The sequence below is a fragment of the Micromys minutus genome (assembly GCF_963924665.1).
Source record: "Micromys minutus genome assembly, chromosome: 14".
Lineage (NCBI taxonomy): Eukaryota > Metazoa > Chordata > Mammalia > Rodentia > Muridae > Micromys > Micromys minutus.
In genome coordinates this window covers 40,458,004-40,480,025 of record NC_137983.1, presented here as the reverse complement: position 1 = coordinate 40,480,025, position 22,022 = coordinate 40,458,004, and the positions used below count along the sequence as shown (strand labels likewise).

At 40.1% G+C, this 22,022-nt stretch overlaps 1 protein-coding gene across 6 annotated transcripts in view; it reads right to left on the bottom strand.

The window, feature by feature from the left end:
* Nucleotides 1-22,022, bottom strand: part of UNC5D (unc-5 netrin receptor D) — a gene marked incomplete at both ends in the record, with an annotated part of 506,783 nt that overhangs the window by 105,129 nt on the left and 379,632 nt on the right. For 3 of the 6 annotated variants that reach the window (XM_080928792.1, XM_080928793.1, XM_080928794.1), the window contains 2 exons: nucleotides 1,606-1,773; nucleotides 2,613-2,793. In XM_080928792.1, coding sequence (XP_080784918.1) covers nucleotides 1,606-1,773; nucleotides 2,613-2,793 — 349 coding nt within the window. The remainder of the gene's footprint in view (nucleotides 1-1,605; nucleotides 1,774-2,612; nucleotides 2,794-22,022) is intronic. The other 3 variants (XM_080928797.1, XM_080928796.1, XM_080928795.1) reach the window with 1 other exon arrangement.

Below are 22,022 nucleotides of genomic sequence, written 5' to 3'. Positions count from 1 at the left end.
AACACAAAGGATACCACCATTAACAAGAAGCAGCAGTTACAGGAAGACTCACCCCACACCTTCCACAGACTGCCATTCCAAAGAGAGCAAACAGAGAGGTCAAAGCATCTTTCCTCTAAGTGTTTTTATTTTTTATTTTTCTTAATCAAAGCAACGATTGAATTTAGGGAAATGGTTGACTGACTGGAGTCTTTCAGTTGGCTATTAAGGTCAGTATCGATACTTTCCTGGTCTTTCATGCTCAAGAGTATCACGGATGGACAGGCAGCTATGTGCCATACTTCAGGATGTCTGTTAATACAATGTGGGCTTACAGTTCAGATTGGTAAGTAGAGTAGACTGATCTTTAAGTCCCCAAACCCCCTAAACAATAAAAAGCTAAACCCGCATGAACTGATAGTGTTAAATGAAAACAGGTCACCGAAACCCCGAGATGGCAGAACCTACAGAAATAGAATTTCTGGGGTCATAGATTGCTGTTGTACATTGAAATGAAAAGACTGAACTTAATTTCATTAAATTTTAACCCAGGAGACTAGGACAGATGTTTGAGGCAATTGCCCCATTACCTCCTAGGAATAGATTCCACCATGCGTATGTAGGTTAAGAGTGGCAAGGTTTAATCTAAGCCAATTAGTAAAACCAAAAAAAAAAAAAAAAATAGTAAAAATATACTTAAATAGAAAAAAAGTACTGAGTCTGCATCAAAAATGTTTGAGTCTTAGTCTTGGTTTTACAAAGGTGTCAGCTGAGGAAGTAAGCCACGTGGCTTCAATTTACGGCTTCTGTCATCTGGGGACAATAAAGTCACAATGGAGAGGTAAATGGCATGGCATGTATGAAAGCATCCTGCACAGTACCTGGCACACAGTAAGCACTCAATAAATGTTTATAAAATGCAAGGACAAATTAAATTCTGAAAGCACACTGTTGGTCAGAGTCTCACCTTTGCCTCGAGAGAAACACAAATTGAAATTATAAAGGTATAAGGTTTTGGACAAGGTTCTCGGGATTAAACTTATGTGGTATATATGGAACTCAAGAGCTGTTATAGTCTCTGTTGGGGGACATGCTTTCCATAAAGAAAGCAACCTTGTACCTCATGGCCTTCACATTGTAGCAACTAGGTTACAGCCAGGAAGAGAGAACAAAACAACTGATAAGAAATACACACACTTCTACTACTTGGAAAGAAAGGCAAGTGCAGGTGTAAATGCACATCACTGCAGGAGACAATCTCTACCAATTTTATTGCAAATAATTATCAACCTGAACCTGATAAAAGGTCAAGTTCTGGGTAGTTGTTATTTTGTGCTTGAAAGCAGCTCACCCAATCTGTAGTTACTGTACTCGAACACATGCCATCAAGTGGGGAAGTCAAGGGAGAAAGTGGTGTCCAACTAGCACCACTATCATAAGCCTTGTGGAAAGGGTTTCACCCATGTTCTTAACATTACAATGAATTCATCTTCAGCACCTAGGACAGAGGCAATGGTCTAAGACCTTGGACCAGGGTGACTTCAGAAGGAAGTTACATTGCTTGCTCCACAGCACCTTAACAGCATTGGCGGATTAGAAGGAGAAGGGAATCTGTGTATATCTCACCAGGACAAAGAGCAGTGCAGGTTATTTTCTGCACTGACATTCCCTCACAAAAGGCCCCACCATTGAGAGGAGCGGGGTTGGTGCAGGTCCGGGAACGTTTCTGCCATCCTCTACCACAGCGAACATTGCAGGCTGACCACTCTGTCCAGGAAGACCAGCCTCCATTCACTGAGAGACAAAAATGGGGAGGGGAGAAAAAAAAGGAGAAAGGTTTGTATTGATGGCCTACTATGTGTAAGCCACTGCGCCAGGTACTGTGAGTCAGGTATCTGGGGAAGAAGAGATGGTTCAGATCCTACTTGCTGTTCTGTTGTGAGGCAACAGTGGTCCCTATTCTGTTCTTGTGAAAGAGGAACCAAGAGAGTATGCTTTGGAGGGAACTATTAAAAATGAGTAGAACTCATCAGCAGGTCTCTAAGGTACTTGACTGTCCGAGTATAAAAAGAAAATGCCAGCATTTGAATTTCTATTACTTTTAAGTGCTTCAGAAATAAATCCCATGGCTCTTCTATTCTGGAAAGAAAAGCCTTTACTTAAGTAGTTGGGGACTGCCTTTTTACAATGCCTGAGATCATCAGCAAATAACAATATTTGGTTTTGTGCATTACATCTAGTAGGAGAGGCACTGACTGGTAGTCTGGAAGAGTGGGAAACCTAAATTTCCTGCTATGATGCTTTCCCATTATAAACTCAATGGAAATTAAAAAAAAAAAAAAAAAAAAAAAAAAAAAAAAAAAACCTCACCAATTTATTATTTTTAAGAGAGAGTTAAATTGAAACTACCACTGGCTGTCTCACAACAGCTCAAGACCAAATGGATCAGAAAACATATTAATTGTGTAAGAAATATTTTCTCACCTGGAAGAGGGTTGAGGCTGGACAGTACTCTGAATGGACCCAGAAGCCTTTCGGCTCTTGTGCTGGGAAGTTTTAATACAGTACATGGCTTTCTATATCTCTGAATTTTAGCCCTCCCTATCCCTTCCTTGCCTTTGGGCTGGTCTTACCGTAGACCACCACAGTTGCTGACAGGCTCCTCCTCTTGGCCACGATGTTGGCTGCCATACAGGTGTAATTCCCTGAGTCTGAAAGCCGGGCCTGCCTGATGATCAGGTTATGGTCAGCCCTGGTGTCAATGTTCTCATCCTGTTCGGAGTCAATGGGCTCCTCATTTTTCAGCCATTCCACCTAAAAACAGAAAAGGATATTTACAAGTGATCACAAGAATAAACTCTCTTCTGGGAGTAGCAGGTGTAGACTTGTGATGTTCTGGGAGAGAAATGGATATAACACATGGAAATGTGGTGAACAACCTTCTTTGTATTCCACATCCTGTCTAATTACTGAGTAAATCTGGCTCTACATGGGAAATGGACACTGGCATTAACAAACTAAAAGTAGGAAAAAAAATCCTAATTATTTTGACTCATTTTCTCAAAATGTAACAGAGTACCCATGACTACAATTAGGTCATTTTCTTCTGTTATTAACCCAGGAATAATGACCAGTAATGATGCTGATGCTGATCATGATGATGATGATGATGTCTCAAAGCTGGGCAGCATAACTTAGAAGACTCAAAACATGTATTTTGGACTTGTAATTTGTGTTGAGAGAATACTTCATTTGGCAAGTTTCAAGTCAGTTTGTGTCCATCCTCTTGATGTAGAGGCCTTTCACTGAGACGCGCAGGGTCCCATTTATTTGAAGTTCTTTGAGATGTCTTTCCTAGTCATACTTCTAAACATTCCCCTCAATCCATTTTTCTATAACTTTACTCTGAATATATCTCATTGGATAGTACTAAATATATTAATACTTAGTGTATTAATAAATAATTTTCTAGCATATTCTTTTGCCATTGTAAACATAGAAATTTTCTCCCCCAAAAAATATTGGGGATTGTGCTAGATAAGGTTTTTATTGCTGTGATAAAACATCAAGATCTGACATAAATTGGAGAGGAAAGAGTTTATCTCAGCTTACAACTCTCAGGTCATACACGACCAGTGGAAAAAGTCAAGGAAGAAACTCAGGGCAAGAACTAAAATAGAGGTCATGGAGAAACACAGCTTACTGCCTTAACTACAGTTTACCAGCCTGCTTCTAAGTCTACTATGGTCACAATGTTCTTACTTTTTTTTTCTTCTTTGTTTGTTTCTTTTTATGTTTCTTTCTTTATTTGTTTCTTTCCTTCTTTATTTGTTTCTTCCTCCCTTCCTTCATTTCTTTCTTTCTTTCTTTCTTTTTATCTTTCTTTCTTTCCTTATTTCTGTCTTTCTTCTTTCCTTTCTTTCTTTCTCTTTCTTTTCTCCCTCCTTCCCTCTTTATTTCTCTTTTTAAAGACAGGGTATGTCTATATAGCACTGGCTATTTTGGAACTCAGTATGTAGACAAGGCAGGACCTGAACTCACCGAGATCATCCTATCTCTGCCTCCCAAGTGCTGAGATTAAAGGCATCCAGCATGATGCTTGGTTTCCAGTCTGCTTTCTTATACATCTCAGCATCACATTACAGAGTCAGCACTAGCAACAATGGACTTGGCACTCCCTCACCAATCAGTCAATCAGTCAATCAATCAACCAACCAACCAACCAGCCAATCAGTAAAATATCCAATAGAATTTTTGTCTATTAAGTGTCTGACACAGGAATGGGGATGGAAATTTGATCTCAGTGAGTTATTTTTGTTAGAAAAAGGAAGATAATAAGGAAGGTGGAAGGCAAGAAGGGAGTAAGGAAGAAAGGAAGGAAGGAAATCATGTCAATTCACAGAACTCGAAAACTGATCCTGACCCAGTAACTCAATTCAGCATTGTACAGGCATTAAAACAAATATGAAAACTAAAATACAAAACTACATATTTAGTGTTGCAGATTTGACAGACAAAAAACCCAGTCACAAACATACATATGCTGAAAAAGGTCAGAGATGTACTATGTGCTTATTTAAGGTCTTAGATAGGTTATGTTACTTTACTACTAGTAGTTGTGGCACATTTGAGGAAACACATTTTTAATGTGGAAAAAAAAATCACCTTGGATTTAAAGCATCTCTTTTATTTCTCATGTAGCATAGCAGTTTTCAACCTTATATTTAGCAAGGGAATGTTCCTTCAATTCAAATCTCATCTGAAAACCCACAATAAAATATTGATAAAGGACAAAAGGTCCTGAGACTGCTCTAGGCGTGAGGGATTCTCAGCAGCAGATTTGAAACCCTTCAACCACAGGCACGTGGCCATGCCTGAACCCACTGTCTTTGTGCCACAAGGGAAAGTATTCTCATGCTACTCTGTGTATGGCAATGGAGCCCCAAAGATGCAACATGCACAATGTGAGCCATCATAGACAATGGCCATGCCAAGTGTTCCACCAACTTAGCTATACACACTTAGGCACACATGCTCTAGGTGTCAATATGCCTTCTCTTACACTGGGTGTCAGCAGTGCTCTTACTGCTGTACAACAATGTAACCCTATCTATAAAAAGTCAATACATTAGTGCATTCCTAGCAGCAGAACCTCTTATAGTAACCTAATAGTTTATCCATTTAATCAATGGCAGGATCTTTATGAGGTAATCAGTTTGCTATTTTCTGGGCTTAAAAAATTGATATATTGTGCTTAGATTAATGTTTTTGTCACTTAGAGAAACTTTAAAACATTTTTGATTATCTAAGTGCTTTTAATGTACAGAAGTATAATAACACACACACACACACACACACACACACACACACACACACGCACGCACGCACACATGCACAGAGAGACAGACAGATATTTAAATTCTTTAGTTGCAAACTCCACCTTCCTGGAGCAAAGGAGTCAACATGTACCTGTTGATACACAGGCAATGCACCTGTGCCATGGTGCTGGGTAAAAGATACAGGCGCATTGCCTGTGTATTAACTGGCTGCTCCATTTTTATGCAGAGCTGAGCTCACTCTCTTGTTTTTCTTTAAAGAAAGTGACACTTTAAGCCTCCTATTATCTTCCTACTTTTGCTAGTAATATTGGTCTTTCTCTTAAAAACAAGTGTTAGTAGATTAAAAAATAAAAACAAACTCATTTTTGGGTTACAATATCTTGCATTTAATATATTGTAGAGAGGTCTTCAGACTTACAGGGCATTCAGCCCCCATGATAGGAATTATGGATAAATGCCAGCTGAGAAAATAATGTAGAGGAAGAATCCTGCACAAATGAGTTCTTGCTAGTCAGAGTCTGACTATCATCACTTTGAGAAAGCACAGAGCCAGGGATCTCTTACAGGAGCTACACGACAAAGTATGCACCACCACCAGATACAGATTAGTCTCTCCTCTTTGAAAAATTAAGGTGCAATACCCAACCTGGGCTCTATAGCCAGCATCAAACAGAGGAGCTCAATGTTCTCCGATGAGAGTTTTCCCCTGGTACTGGGGTCCCTGGACTCATTGTGTGTCTTGGCATGTATATGTCTTGCTGTTGGAAGTGATATCACAGAGCATAGGAACCTCTACATAGTACTGTGATTCTAGAAGTTTCTTATGAAAGGTTAGCAGAGCTGGGAGTTCCTACTTAGGCTCCTATCAAAGAGATACAAATCTTCCATTTAGTATTGCAGAATCAATACATTGAAACCTGATGCTTACAGGCATTTGCATCACTGTTTTCTGTGACATCATGCTGGCAGGTCATATTTTCAACAGAGAGGCTTAACATTTCCAAAGGTTGTTGGCATCTGGCTCCCACCCTGCAGAGAAATCATTCTGCATCTGATTTCCGCTGCCTTGCCTCAGATGAACAGACTTGCTTAGGAATATGTGAAGAAACTAGTTCCTTGGGAGGTAATGAGCCTATGGGTCTGCAGGATGCCTGCCTTCATTAACACAGAGTTATGTACAGATGGTCTGCAATTTGTCGATTTTTCCAGTTTATAAACAAATCTGGAAACACAGATCATTGAAGACAATTAGATGGCTTGCCAGAGTGCTGATTTGCTGGCAGTGTGTAGCTGGGGAGTATGTGTGCTCTCCTTCCCAGTAGGTACTGTAATATACAGTCAGATGGAGGGATATGTCTTTAGATAGTAGAAGAATGATGCTTTGTGGGAGAATATCTAATCTGAAACCCGGGTAACCTGCAATCCTTGGATGCACTGCACTGTTAAACTGCCATTTGCTGTGGGCCTTTACTCATCACAACCATGTACGGATCTGTGCAAAGCCTAAGCACTCACTGTCATCTCACGCCATGTCAGAATTCTCATGCATGCATTAGGAATGGTGTTGATCGGGTTCCAAAATCAAGAGACACCCAGTCTAGAAGGGAGAGCCACCGACAAGGGATGGCTGTTTCCCTTAAACCTTTACATTGTAGGTGGTACCAACCTAAAAATCTTTCTCATGCTTCCTTCAGAACATCCCAACAGGGACCATTCCTTGATGACATCTACCAGCTGAACTCTTGCAGGGACCTCCTTGAAACTGGCTAGAATCATGATCACATAGAACTGTTCGTATATTTAATATACATAATCTAAGAAGTTTCAAAATTCTTCTACTCATCACCCGTGACAGTTTTCTTGTAACTCTACTCACTGCCAAGCCCCTTCACAAACCATTTAGGATCTTACATCAGTCCAAGAGAAAGAATATTCTAGGTACTGGTCTTGAGCACAGATACAAGATAGATTTGTTGGGGGGGGGGTGTTTTAGTTATTCCTAAATATGTTTGGGAAGTCATTTATATTTTGAAATAGGTACATGTTCCTTCATGTTTCATTATTTATTCCAAGTGTGAGCTATGTAAGAGTAATAAATGGGTCTTTCAACTATAGTTTAAAAAGTGGCTGAGGAAGACACAGCAAAGCACTGCTGGGGGATAGAGATAAGGTTATGTAGGTGTACGTGGGGGTAGAATTAGGGAATCACTGGAAGGCCGTACCAACTCCCAGCATTGTCCCTTTCTGCCCTACTAGCCTCTTGACCTGTTTGTAAGTTCTTCATGTTATGAAAAACAAGCATGAGTGATTTTCCTTGGAACCACAGAGAGAAGGAAGGAGAAAGTACCCTAACTTCTGAGCAGCTAATGAGATGTATATACTGTGAAGGGGAGGAGACAATGGGAAGAAGTAAAGGCATGAATTATAGGAATCAAGGAGCTTGCTATTGCATTTGCTCACCATAGGACATTGGTCTAGTCAATAAATATACTTTAAGTCACTGTGAATTGTGGTCTAATGGATATTCCTAGTCTTATACCAATAAGATCTTGTCTTGCTTGGGTACTGACCATGTGCTACTCTTTTAAGTACAATAGTGTGTGTGTGTGTGTGTGTGTGTGTGTGTGTGTGTGTGTGTGTTTGTGCATGCATACATCTGTGTATGTTTGTCCTTGTGTGTATGCATATGTATATGTTTCTGTGTGTATATATGTCTGTATATATATATATATATATATATATATATATATATATATATATATATATATATATGTTGTGTATATATGTGTATCTATGTGCCTTCCTCTGTCTGTATGTGGTATCAAGGAGCTATCTGATGACCTTGCATGGACAAGACAGGTGCTCTACCATGAAGCAACCCCTTAAGTTTTGTGTTTTAACATAGGGTCTCATTATGTACCCCAAACTGTCTTTGAATTCACAAACCTCTTGCTTTTGTCTTCCAGGTGCTGAGATTAAAAGTATGTGCCATATAATCATTGTTTTCCTAAAATGTTATGCGTCTAAATCCTGTCTAAATATTTATGTTTATGCCCACAGACGAATGCTCCTCCCAGCCCGGGGAAAAGGATTAGTGCAGAGATCCTTATCTAATCATTATATGCAGAACAAGTGACTGTTGAATACTCAGCCCCAAACAGGACTTCTGTCTCACTCCTTACACAAGTCTGGGAGCACTGTAGAAGAGAGGACAAAAATATATAATAGCTGGAGGATAAGGAGGCATGCTTTATACTTAGTATAACATGATCATTGAACATCCAGCAGCAAATGGGGACTTGTACAAGAGTGAGCCCTTCAGTGCTCCAGCATTGACAGAAAAGGGACTCATGAGGTCCCATGCTTTTCTGTGGAGCTCCTGACTAGTAGGAAGGGATACCATTTACTCAATTGTATGGCTGCTGAGGAGTGTTTGGAGTAAAGGCTTCTGGGAGATGGAGGAAAAGAACAGAGGCTTGTGGGAATGATACATACACATGTGTATAAAACTGTCAAAATTTTAAAAAAGAGGGAAAAAAAGGTGAAACAGAATGGGAAAAAAAATAAAAGGAACAGTTGAATGTCCATGTCCTACCTATGCTCTACCAACACAGCAGAGTGACTAGAGAGTACGCTGAATTGTTGCAACACGAGGATATTTTACAGAATCTAGTATGTGTCAAGAATAGCTGTACTTGCCCTCCGGAAGGTTTCTACTTCTTCATTTTGCTTCTTGGCAATGGGCAGAAATGAATGGAGCAAGTAGCCCATGCAATTTTCTGTGTTGATCTAGACAAGAATCTTAAAGTATTTACATAGACCAACTGTATCTAAGCCAGTGAGTAAGAACACATTCTGTCCTTTCCCTTGTACCCGACAGGAACATGCTTCTGAAGAGGTGGCAGCTGTTTTGTGGCCATTAAAAAGAGGGAGAAGACACTGCAGATTCTTAGTGTGTTTGTCCTCACAATCTGATGTGTCCCTCATCTTTCTTGAGCCTTATGGCTACTCTAAAAGAGACAATTAGGATTTTCTTTTCATTTCATATACTTTATGCTTTTTTTTCCCCCAAAGGCTGCATGCATGGGATTAGGAGTCTTGAAATATTTTGTCTACTATGAAGCGTTTGCCATTTTCTTAGGTTTCTTAGTGGTCACCTGAAGCACGACTTTCTAACATTTCCTATAATCCGATGGCTTATTGTCACATACATCTTAGCTGGACTCGGCAATCTTCCTAGGAACCATTCTGTGCTCATGATGAAGCACGCCATCCTTACAGGTTGGTTGAGACTGTCACTTGTTCTGTCATATGTGAGTTAGGACATCACCTAACTCACTGTTACAAGGACATTTATCCGTCAAGTTATTTTCCACAATACTACTGGTTCGCTGAGTTTGTGGCTTTCGTTACAGTCTGGGCAGATTGATTATTTTAAAGCCACCCATGTTACAGTTTCTTCTGGTTTGCTCCATGTACCCGATTATGCATCACCAAAGGAAGGAAAAATAAACTTGCATTGTCAGTTCACAGAAGCAGCCCCAAACAAGTGACAGAGATCTAAAGAGCTCAGCCAGAGCACACTCATGGATGCTCAGGAATATGATGGACAGGAGCCATAGAAACTTGAGCCAGTTGTGAAATGCTGTGTTGTCATGGGTTGTGACTCCTTGTCAAATCTTTTGCTTCCTTGTTTCAGGGACAAAGTTGGGTATGGCTTCATGCAATTTAAAATCTTTATCTTACAAGTAAATGTTCCTTTGGAAAGGGCCCATCCTCATATGCTCCTTACTGAGTCTATTAATTGTCTTGATCGAGGAATAAAACATGTTTGTTTTAATGGAAAGTGCTCACAAGAATGATGGTCTGAGAAAAGGAAGGCATCATAGAGATGGACTATAAATAGAAGATCAGGGGAATTTGTAATCAAGAGATGATTATAAGCAAGGCCCAGGCTACCATTGTTTTTCCATTGGCTGCAATGCACAATATGGTGGGTCTTGTCTTTACTAATTCTCCCTGTGTTCCCTGTCATCTGTATAGATACATTCTGCATCTCTAGTCACTCCTACCCCACTGCTTCCAGAGCTGCCCATCTCTACTCCCTCATACTCTGCATGAGGTTATCGTTACCTGTGTGCTATCCTCCACAGCCTCATGTGTTTGACTACTCAGTCTCCAGCTGAGGTTTGAGACCATTTAAGTACAGGACCTTGCTGGTAGACACAGTGAGCTAGGAGACAGCCTTTGAGAGTTTCAATCTGGCCTTCCAGCTGAGCGTTCTGCTTCAGCATCTGTCAAGGTACAAACACACAACCCTGCAAGCTCCTATTGCCTGGAGCCAAAGTTCTCCCACAGCTACCTGGCTATAAAGGACAAAACATTCAGCCAGGCTTCTCTTCCGTGTTTTGTCACAGGGACAAGAAAATTCACAGGTTTACAGCGTGGTGTACCTTTCTTCAAAAAGCACTACCTGGGTGGTAGAAAACTAACATGATGCAGGGCTGCTATTGAAATGGAGGAGGTCCTCTGTCTCCATCCACTAATCTCCTCGTCCTCTCAGGTTAGTCTGGCTCTCAGGTGAGAGGGGAAGTTAACTAAGCGTCCTCTTTTCTTCTTCTTTGTTTAAAAATTGGTTATTTTATTTATCTACATTTCAAATGTTATCCCCCTTCCCAGTTTCTCCTCCACAAACCCCCTATACCCTCCCTGTCCCCTGCCTCTCTGAGAATGCTTCCTCATCAGCCCACCACTCCTGCTTCAGTGTCCTAGCATTCCACTATCCTGGGTCATCCAGCCTCCACAGGACCAAGGGGTTCCCCTCCCAGTGATATCAGATAAGGCCATCCTCTGCTGCATACAAAACTGGAGCCATGAGTTCCCCCACCTCACCCCAGCTGTGTACTCTTTGGTTGGTAATTTAGTCCCTGGGAGCTTTGGGGGGTTCTGGTTGGTTGACATTGTTCTTGCTATTATATTGTCCATCCAGAAGGGCTCAGAAAACACCCATACTAGTCCAGATTAAATCAAGGAGATTCTAAATCCACTCTTCCCATCAGCTATAGTGAAAGTACAGTCTGGGAATGATGTATGAGGGAAAGGCATGGATTAGCTCAGCTCCACCTAATTGGTGGCGAAGGCTAAATTAGCATAGTTTTGTGTTGTATCCAATCACAGAAAGCAACGAATGATCAGAGGCCAATTCACAGCATTACCACAGTGAAAGCCACAAAGAGCACCTCTCTATAGCCATGTGTCTCTGAGTTCATGGCACTTAAAGAGGAACAGGTTCCACACTCACTCATCTTCTGATTACTCGATATTCTAGACAAGTCTGTTTTCAGCCAATACATGCAGTTACCACTAAAGAAAAAACCACACGCTAACAAAAAGATCACACCTACTCCAATTACAACTTCAAAAGAACCAATTCAAACTCTCAAGTATTGTATGGATAGTTTTGGCATATCAGCCGTGGTCCAGAGAGACAGAGGCATTCAGGTTTAGACGGGAGTCCGTGTCACCTCTGGTGTTCTCTCTAGAAATAGATTACAAAGAGTTCTACAGTGCAGTGGCTCCGCCAGGTGCCTGGCTCTAAAGGGAAATCATCTGTGAATCCTTACCCTGCTTTCTTGGAGTGGCAGAACTCTGTAGCTATGAACACTTGTTTCAGGAGCATTCCTAGGGCACACAAACCCAGGGACCTGTCAACTATTCATGATCAGACAAGGATATGGCAGACTGGCATATGCTTTGTTCCACAGGCAACAGATGATGTGTTCAAATTGTATAGCTAAAATACCATTTAATGTAATTATCCAATGTGCCCAACAACTAAAGAAAAAAAAAACCTGGAGAGAAATTTCTAAGATCATAGATTAATGAGGCAAGCTATTTCTTTTTAAATTAACATTATTATCTTATTATTTAAAAGAGTTATGGACTCAAAATAACTGTGAGGGTAAGTCAGTTCAAAGGGTAAATGAAAATTGTGAAGAGAGAGTGATATTTTGCATATTTTTGTGGACTAATATATGTTTATATATTCTTAAAGACATGGAACAGAGGGATTCTAGCAGAGAGATTACCAACAGATGTAACTGTAATCTAGGGGAGAAACGATGGTGATAATCTTACAATCTGTCTACAGGACAAAACCTAGATCGGAATATAGCTACCCAGACAGAATTCACAGAAATATGACTCACTTGGTCTGAGATTTCAGAAACAGAGAATCAAAAATTGAGCTGTATTTAAAAAATGGGTTGAATTATTAGGCTTGTCTTTAACATACAAAAAGCATCCTAAAATCAATAAGAAATTGACATTTGAATTGATCTATGTGCTTGAATTGGATATTTCTCAAATACAAAAGTAAGTATAAGAATTTATTGAAGCCATAATGAACAGAAACATTACATATTTTAGCTCATAAAATAGCAAAATTTATCCATTCAATTCAACAAATATATAAAGCAATAAAAGATGCATGCTTTTCTGATAATATTTTGTATGATGGTTAATACTGTCAAGGTGACAGGGTCTAGAATTAACTGGGAGACAAACCTCTGGACGAGACTATGAAAGGTTACTCAGACAGGGTTAGACTCTGGGCATGCCTAGAATGGATTATTTAGATTGGCTAAATGAAGGTGAGAAGAGCTGTCTTTATTGTGGACAATACTATCCTGGGTTTTGGAGTCCTGAGCCAAATAACAACTAGAAGACAAGGCAAAAAAGGGGGGGGGTTCTTCTCACTTTACTTGCTGATTGTGGGGACAATTTGATCACCTGCCACAATCGACTTCCCCTTGAACTAGAAGCCTAAACAAAACTTTCCTTCTCTAATGTCCTATGGTCAGGTATGTTATAATGACAAGAAATGCAGCTCAGACAGTTTATGTTTGTTAGTTACATGGGTTAAATGACCTTGCAAGCTTTACAATAACTAAAGGCACTTAGAAAGATCTTTATAACCGCACCATTTATGGTAGAATAATTATTATTATCAGGAGACGTATGATATGCTACGATGCTAATCACACAGTTGTGAATATTAAAACAAGTGAAAACATCCTAATTTTTGTCAACCAATTAGTTCATTTATGTCATATTTGCTCAATAGAATGGAATATAGCCATTAAAAAGAACAATGCCCATTTCATTAAAGAGAACTTCTTTATGAGACAATATGGAGTGGAAAAGGAGACCAGGAAGCTTGTTCCTATTGTCCCCATATTCAAGCACATTCCCACAAATTTTTAGAAAGCAGTTCATCAACTGCTGTTTCAAAAATTATATAAGTGTAAGTTTTCCCTTATAAGGACATAGATTGTAGTAATTTTCTGCCTGAGGTTTTCATAAAAGTATTTCTGGCTTTCTGTAGTACAGGAAGGGCAGCCTGCTGGTAGGCCCTTTGCAGGTTGGTTCACACTGTCAAAAGAAGTAACTTTCTAGTTTCAGGTCAGGGTACTTATTTTTTTGTGTTGTGTTTTTCTAGACTTCACCCTTCTGCCATACATCTTGCATACAAGGCTTCCAAGATGGCCTCCCAACTTAGAACCACACTGGCAGCATCACTGAAACAGGGTACTCAGCCAGCACCTAAGGGTCAGGCAACATAGGAAATAGAGATCTATTGCTTTAAGGCAAGAGGGTTTCTAAGCAATTTGCTCCTTTGATATCATTTAGCCTGTCCTATTCCCTACGTTCTGTATGAGGTTTATTAGTGGATAAAAGGCCACTTTCCTTATACAAACAAATACATGGTCCCAAGTTTGGAAAAACCTTTCTATTGTTTCTAGCCTTTAAACAGAGTAAACACATTCTCTTAGAGAGCTTATGTTTTTGTTCTTTAAACTAATACATGAACCAAATCCACTGGTAGGCTAGAAGGTTAAGTGACCGTCGCAAGCAGTATTTTATATTTACAGGTATACTTGTGTGACTCTTTGGGTTCTGCAAAACCAATCAGGCACAATGAGCCCTATCAAAACAATGGGGTCGGCATCCATGGAGGAAATTCAGGGAACCGACATTGCTTCCACAAGTAAAGCACACTTCAGTTGACCATGCAATTTCATTAGCAGGACTTAGCTTTTCATTTCTGGGTTTATTGAATAAATAACACAGGTTGTTCCTTGGGTTACAAACATTCCAAAGGGGACCCGAAAATAGGTGACTCTGTATATTCAACCTGTCTTCCCTCTGAGTCCGTGTTTCCAATTTCTCACTTTAATCAGCCCTGCCAATTAAAGTAGATATTTTCCTATTTGTTTTCATCCAGTTTCCACATGCTTTTCTTTGCATTTTGCTTGTAATGTACTATCTTGGAGCTGCTATTCAGGCTCCACAACACTACTGGGAATGTTTAAAAAATAAACTAAATTGCCTTTGTGATTTCCTTTCTTTAAAAAACAAGTTCCTGAAAATTAGATTTCTCAACTGCCTCTATTCTATACCCCCTCCTTCCCTTTTAATTTCAATTTTGGAAAAAAAAAATCATGAGCAGAGCTCTTGGTTTGAGAATAAAACACATATATTAGGATTATAGAAGTTGTCCTTGAAAACAGTGTTTGTATAGTTCAGGTGACAGGCAGCAATCTTATAGGTCAGACTATAAAATAACTTTGCAGTTTTTGAGTTAAGATGAGGCTTTTCTGCCCTTTAACTATATCTGATTTTTCCATTGTGGTCAATAAGCGGAGTACAGAAACGTCAGAAGTATCACATCAGGAATGTCAGCACCCTGGACTCAGTAATCAATCCTTTCTAGATGCGAGATAGCACCTGAGTTGGTTTCATATAAAGAAGGTCAACATGCTGGCTGCCAGTGCTCAGTATGCATTTACTATGGCCTGTCCTTTTCTACTTAAAAGTCGCAGTGTTCTTAAAGAAAGACAAAAACACCAGGATGCCTTCTACACTGTATTTTCAAACTAACCACCTCTCACCTACATTTTGTGGTGTAAACAAGGTATATCCAAATAGAAGTTCAGTCAAGGTTACCTTTCCATCATTCAAATAGGTGCCTGGTACCTGGGTTAATAAGAAGGACTTTGCATTGTAGAATAATTATGACTGAATTTGTTCTTCCTTTTCAATGAAAACCATTCTCTTCCTGCCCTCCCCTTTCTCCCTTACCTTTACAAATATCTGCTATCACACCTACAACCCTCCCTCATCAGCATCACCCCCAGCGTACTTGCAGACACAGAGAAGCGATACCTTTTCTGTTTCCCAGAGGAGTTTTAGCTTGCCAGTTATACTTGCATTATCTCGAGAACAAAAGGCTTAAACCATCAAATGGACCAGGCAGCCAGTGCAATCAATGTACCAATTGGTCTAGTACCTAGCACTGCAGAAATGTGAGTTGATTGGATCGGTTTTCAGAGTTCTCCTAATGGAGATAAGGTCAGAAAGAATACTTGGCTAGGAAGTGCTAAAGGACCGGATAATGATTTTCTACCTGGCATCAGGCTGTCTAAGATGGAGAAGGTGTCAGTGGCTCTCCAGCTTGACTGATGTGTCTGGCATTGAGCAGAAGCCCTCACTTGCATGTACTTTTAGTGGATTTGCACATGCTGCTGGTCCTAAGCAGCGTCCCTAACGATTCCCTTAGGAATGCATGGGGGAAAAAGAGCTCTGCCTCTCCAGCAAGCTTGTGACTGCAGATTGACCATTCACGGTTTCTTTCCCATTTTAGAGCAGTTATTTTTATCCCAGACTTGCTTGAGCTGAAGCATTAGTGGAAGTTTGATGAATGTGCTGAGCAGCAAGGCCTGATATTACCTGCTCCGAGTTCTACATCTGGCTCCCCTCCTTATGTCCAGGAGTTGCAAAGTTCTGTGCTTTCCCTTTTCCTATATTTTGGTTTAGAAACACAGTATCACCAGAGGGCATGAGCTGCTTTAAGAACTGCTACACTATCAGGAGGATATGGGGTCTGCCTGCACTATTCTAAGATAAACTGCAGATGGGCTCCAAACCTACATCTTCTAGAGGACCTGATTTCACTGAAATCTCTCTTTAAAAAAAATGTGTGATGTTTATAAGCTTTATGCCCATTTAATACATACAAAGAAACACAAGAGGTACAGGGAAGTAGGTGTCCTGAATATTTCATACAAGGGGAATGCTGAATTTGACGTGCACTTAGGAGATCAGTCAGCCCCAGAAACGGAATCCCTCATCTGAGACCATGAGAGGATGGTGTTGACATAATCATGGTACATCCTTGGCCAGGAGTGCTGGAGTGGCTACAAAGAGAAGCTCCACTGGGTGACAGGGTATGAAATATCTGCTAGGAGAGATGCAGTTTTCTCTAATGGATCCCAGACAAGAAACCTGTAGGGTGAGAAATTAGAAGTCAATCTAGTAGATACTCTTTTAGTTATTTGTGTATTAAATGATTCATAGGTGACTGATAGTTGCAGGAAAGTGAAAAACACTATGGGATCCAGTTACACAGCTGGTCCCTTGGCTGATGGTGGCTGGTGTCCTCACCATGCACAGTAGTTACATTCCTCCAGAATGTTCCATCTATCCCCAATCCTGAGGGACACTAACTCAGGAATCAGAGTTTAGGGTTAACCCAAAAGAGAGAGTGAGAAACTTGAGCAACATAGTGTGTACTGGCTAATTTTGTGTCAACTTGACACAAGCGAGCTAGAGTTATCACAGAGAAAGGAGCCGCAGTTGAGGAAATGCCTCCATGAGATCTAGCTGTAAGGCATTTTCTCAACTATTGATCAAGGCAGGGAGGGCCCAGCCCATTGTGGGTGGTGCCATCCCTGGGCTGGTAGACCTGGGTTCTATAAGAAAGCAGGTTGAGCAAGCCAGGGGAAGCAAGCCAGTAAATAACATTCCTCCATGGCCTCTGCATCAGCTCCTGCTTCCTGACCTGCTTGAGTTCCAGTACTGACTTCTTTTGGTGATGAAGAGAAATGTGGAAGTGTAAGCTGAATAAATCTTTTCTTCCCAACTTGCTTATGGTCATGATGTTTTGTGTAGGAACAGAAACCCTGACTGAGACAATAGAGTCAGATCTGGCAGGAAGAAAAGATCTGTAATGCAAATGTTACAACCACTTCACTTTTCATCTTCTTACTTTCTCCAAACTTGACAAATACAGACATTCCTCCTGAGACAACTAAACTGTAATGAAATCCAAAGACAAGTACTTCGATTGGCCTGGCTCACCAAAGGCTGAAATCAAAAGAAGCCTGGGTAGTGGTGTTCCCTTTTCCCCACAAGAGGTTTTTTTTTTTGTTTGTTTGTTTGTTTTTCTATACTAGTACATCTCCAAAAGTTTCTCAACCCTAAGGAAGTCTGAAATCATCTTTTGGATAAAGCAACATAGGGCAGACAGTATTGCCTCATAGTTAAGCAGAAATGAATGCCAGGATTTACAAGTCAGGTCTCTCTCTTTTATGTTTGTATTTTGAAATAGGGTCTTATTATGTAGCCTAGGCTGGCTTTGAACTGACTGCCTCCCTTCCTTTTGCCTCATGAGTACCAGGATTACAGACATATGCCACCATGGCTAGCTTTACATGTTAACCTTTAATGTTCTTATTCATCGGGGACTCTCAAACTATGATCAAGGGTTTGAAATAAACACCTTAGGCCTGGAGGATGGTGGCTTGCTCCAAGCTCAGTTAATTTGAAGAGGAAAAGTTAGAAGCCAAGCAAAGTTGGGCATTAAGGAGTTGGTTGGTATTAGTTACAGTTTGCTGTAAACAGCCTCAGGGGAGGGAATCTATCTATCCCCATACCTCCCCCTGGCGGACTAGTCCCCTGGTATTAGTCTATCTAGATGGATCACAGTATGTGTAAGGTGTTGCTCCCCTCTGTCTCCCATCCTTTCCATTTCCCCTGTTTTACAATGTAAACTAACTCCCAGCAGAATCTGAGTGATGGAGGGGGATCTTTGATTCTGCATACATTATAGGGATCAGCAGCTAAATGCTGGGTGATAAACACCATGAGAGCATAGACTGCAACAGGAGGAAACGATCTTTAATGGAGTTGCTCTTATAAGAATCTGCATGTGGCAACTCTAAATACTCCCGTCCCTGTTACAGATCACATACCCTTAATGCATGAATATTAAAGAAGATAAACATGAGCCAGGAGAAGGAGCTACCAAAAGAAAACTTACCTATAGCTTTCCTGCCTTTCACAAGGCCAGCTCTAGGCAAACCTTAGTGGACAGAATCATTCCTTTGAAATCCATCCTATCAGCCCGGTCCACAGGAACAAGCCCCTAGATATTTGTATTTTAATTGGGGTAAAAAAAGAGACTGAATCCAAAGCATGACTCTCCAGTGATGGAACTGCAAGTAAAGCTGGCCAAATGAAAGCTAGATAAAGTTTGGATATTTATTCATATCCTGTAAGCTGATTCTTTGATTGCTGCCAGTTCTTTCTAATGGCTAATGGCTCTTCTTCTTCTCTTCTCTTCTAAAGAGTGGGTGGAGGATTTGGAAGGATTCCTTGTATTTGGTTATATGAAGGCTCTATGCATTGATCCCGTAAACACTGAACCTATACAGTAGCAGGGCCATTTAGAGGACATTTGTGTTCGTGCATACTTGCTATGTAGACAAAACTTTGTAACATTCTTATCACTCTCAAAATGGGACACATGATCCTTTCTGTGTGGCCATGAGGGCATATGTGTGTGTGTTTGTGTGTGTGTGTCTGTGTGTGTGTGTGTGTGTGTGTGTGTGTGCTTGTAGCAGAATGTTGAAGATTCATGTTAAAGAATAAAATAGTAAAGCAACTGCTGGCAGTGAGCACCCACAGTAACAGAGATGGACCGGGAGTTACACCATCCAGCTAAGACATCACCTGCTTTCCTAGTTCTGTCTTGTTGTTTGCTATAATCAAACTGTTGTGTCATCAGAATAGTAACAGACATGAATCTTCATTTTGGAGAACTGATCACATACCTAAGCAAGGAGGAGGTCACTCTACCTATTGTATTGTCTAAACAAATCCATCGAGGGATCTTGAGTCGCTTAATCATAGTGCTGTCATTTGGTCTGGGTAAGCATATTTTCCCTTCATTAGATTTAATATATAATCTCATTATAGAAATATGACACTCTGCACCAACTCTCAACTCATAAATCAGCTTCTGCTTCTGGTCCTGAGGTCCGAGTATAAAAAAAAAAAAATAAAAGAAGAAGTAGTGACAATGTGTGGCAAAAATGCACAGCACAATATTTATGTCAGCCATTCAGGAGTGCTGTCTTGCCATTCATGTCTTAGCTGCATCGCTGACTTCTACCAACATATGAAGTCAGACATTTGAAGTGCATGAACTGTATCCAAAGACCACCTCCTGACTTTTACTCACCTAATCACTTGCCCTGCTCCTTCCCTCCCTCTCTCCCTCCCTCCCTCCCTCTATTGCTTTCTCCTTCCCTTTCCTTCTCTTCCTTCCTTCTACCTACCTAACATAAGACAAAATCTGGAAATTCATAGGCTACCAACGTAAGGATCTATCTATGGAGCTCTTACAACACAGCATATACTTTCCTGGGTTTAAGTAGGATAAGAAGGAATGGCAGATATATCCCCTGGCTTTTAAGATAGTACAATGCTTTAGAAGAGGGAAGACTACAATATTAATACAAATAACAGGTTTTCTTATATGGAGACAGTGAAATGCACAGCGAGAAGACATCTTTCAGCAATATGTATTTGTTCATATAATATACATCTAGTTAAATATTTAAAATACTTTCAAAGACACTAATCTCCAACATAGCAGGTTTTTTTTTTTTTTTTTTTTTTTTTTTTTGGTCTTGTTTTTACAGCATTTTGACACTCAAAGGTGCATTAATGTATTAAAGTCATGTAATAAAGGATTCAACTAGAAGATATGAAATGAGCCCAAGGTAGTATGACACTTATGAAAGATTAGAAATGTATCAGACACATGTACCTCATGTGTAATTTTGTGGTGTTTTCCTGTACAAAATGACTATGGTCATGTATTATAAAACACTTTCTGTAAAAAAAACTTTCATTTTTCTGTGTGGCTTATCAAAGCATTCTATTATTTTTATTTTATTTAGATGGTTAAAGGGTATTAAAGGCATATAACAGTTCTCTAATAATTAAAAACTCACTGATTCAGATTTCAAACTTTGTAGATGATATTCTATTCCTGTTGCTCTCTCTCTCTCTCTCTCTCTCTCTCTCTCTCTCTCTCTCTCTGTCTCTGTCTCTCTCTCTCTCTCTCTCTCTCTGTGTGTGTGTGTGTGTATGGATGTACATGTGTGTGCATACATGTTTGAATATTTGGATCATATATGTGTGCTGAGTTGTACATAGGTGTGGAGAACCTAGGCTGATGTCTAGAACATCCCTCACTAACATATCCTCTATAACCCCCCTTTTTGATTTTTGAAGGGGATAAGTACTTATTCTGATGCCAAATATGTGTGACCATGGCTCAGGAATATTGATTTAGGTTACTTCACAGCTATGTTTCAGTATGCAAGCAGTTTCATGAATTTTTTATATTAAGAGAACAAAGAAAGACATAAATCAATGCTTCTTAAATGTGTTGGTGGAAACTTTAAGGCAGTTACAACAAAGCATCGAACTCTCAGCTGTAGGCCTCAGATGCTGATAATGACACTCGGTTTTAGTTGGTGGAAACTGCAGTTTTCTTAAGTCGATACATTGCAAAAAGGTTTCTTTCTCCCCATTTTTTTAAATTGGAAGAAATATTTTTCATATAATTTATCCTGAGCCTGGTTTCCTTTTCCCCATCTACCAGACCTCCCAACCCCCACTCAACTCTATGGCCTTTTTCTCTCTAGAAAGCAAACAGAACAAACAACCCAGAATTAACCAAAAAGAAACACATGAACATGCGCACAGGTGCACACACACATACACACACACACATACAACAAAACCCATAAAAACACACTTTCAGAAGATATATAAGCAAAAGGGCAGAAAAATAAGCCCAAGCAAAGTACTATGAAACAAAACCATCCACATCAACACCACCAAGTTCACTTTGTATTAGACATTTGCTGCTGACTATGCAGTCTGCCCTGAAGTGTGGCTTGCCCACTTAGTAGGACTAAGTAGGTACAACAGATTTCTTTCCTGTGGAAGCAGTTGGCAGTTGAAGATAGTTTCTTGGGTAGGAATGGAAGCTCATATCTACTTCCCCATCTCAGCACTCGGGATCCTCTCAGGCTTGGACATGTGCAGGTCTTGGGTATGTGCATGAGACCTATTATATCAAAGTTCTGTGTTCTTTTGAGGCAAGGCTGCTTAGTCAAACCTATAGCTTGACAACACACCCTAGCCAATTAGTTCCAGGGATCCCTTCCCTACTTTCCAAGATTAAGATTATAGAAAGGCTGCTACAACCACTCAGAATTTACTTGGGTTCTGGATTTTGAACCCTGGTCCTCTTGTTTGTACAGCAAGTACTCTAAACACCTAGCTCTCCCAATAGCTAACAGAATGCTAATTTCAAGGAAGGGAAGATTGCTATACCAGAGGAAGGGAGGGAGGAAACATTAGAATTACTCCTTAAAACTTAAAATACCATATGGACAAGAGATGGGGGTTTTGGGGCTTTGTTGAAATTCATTAAAGGAATTCCTCAGAGTAAAGAAACCAGAGCTTATTACAATAACCAACTTACCTATTTTCAAATTT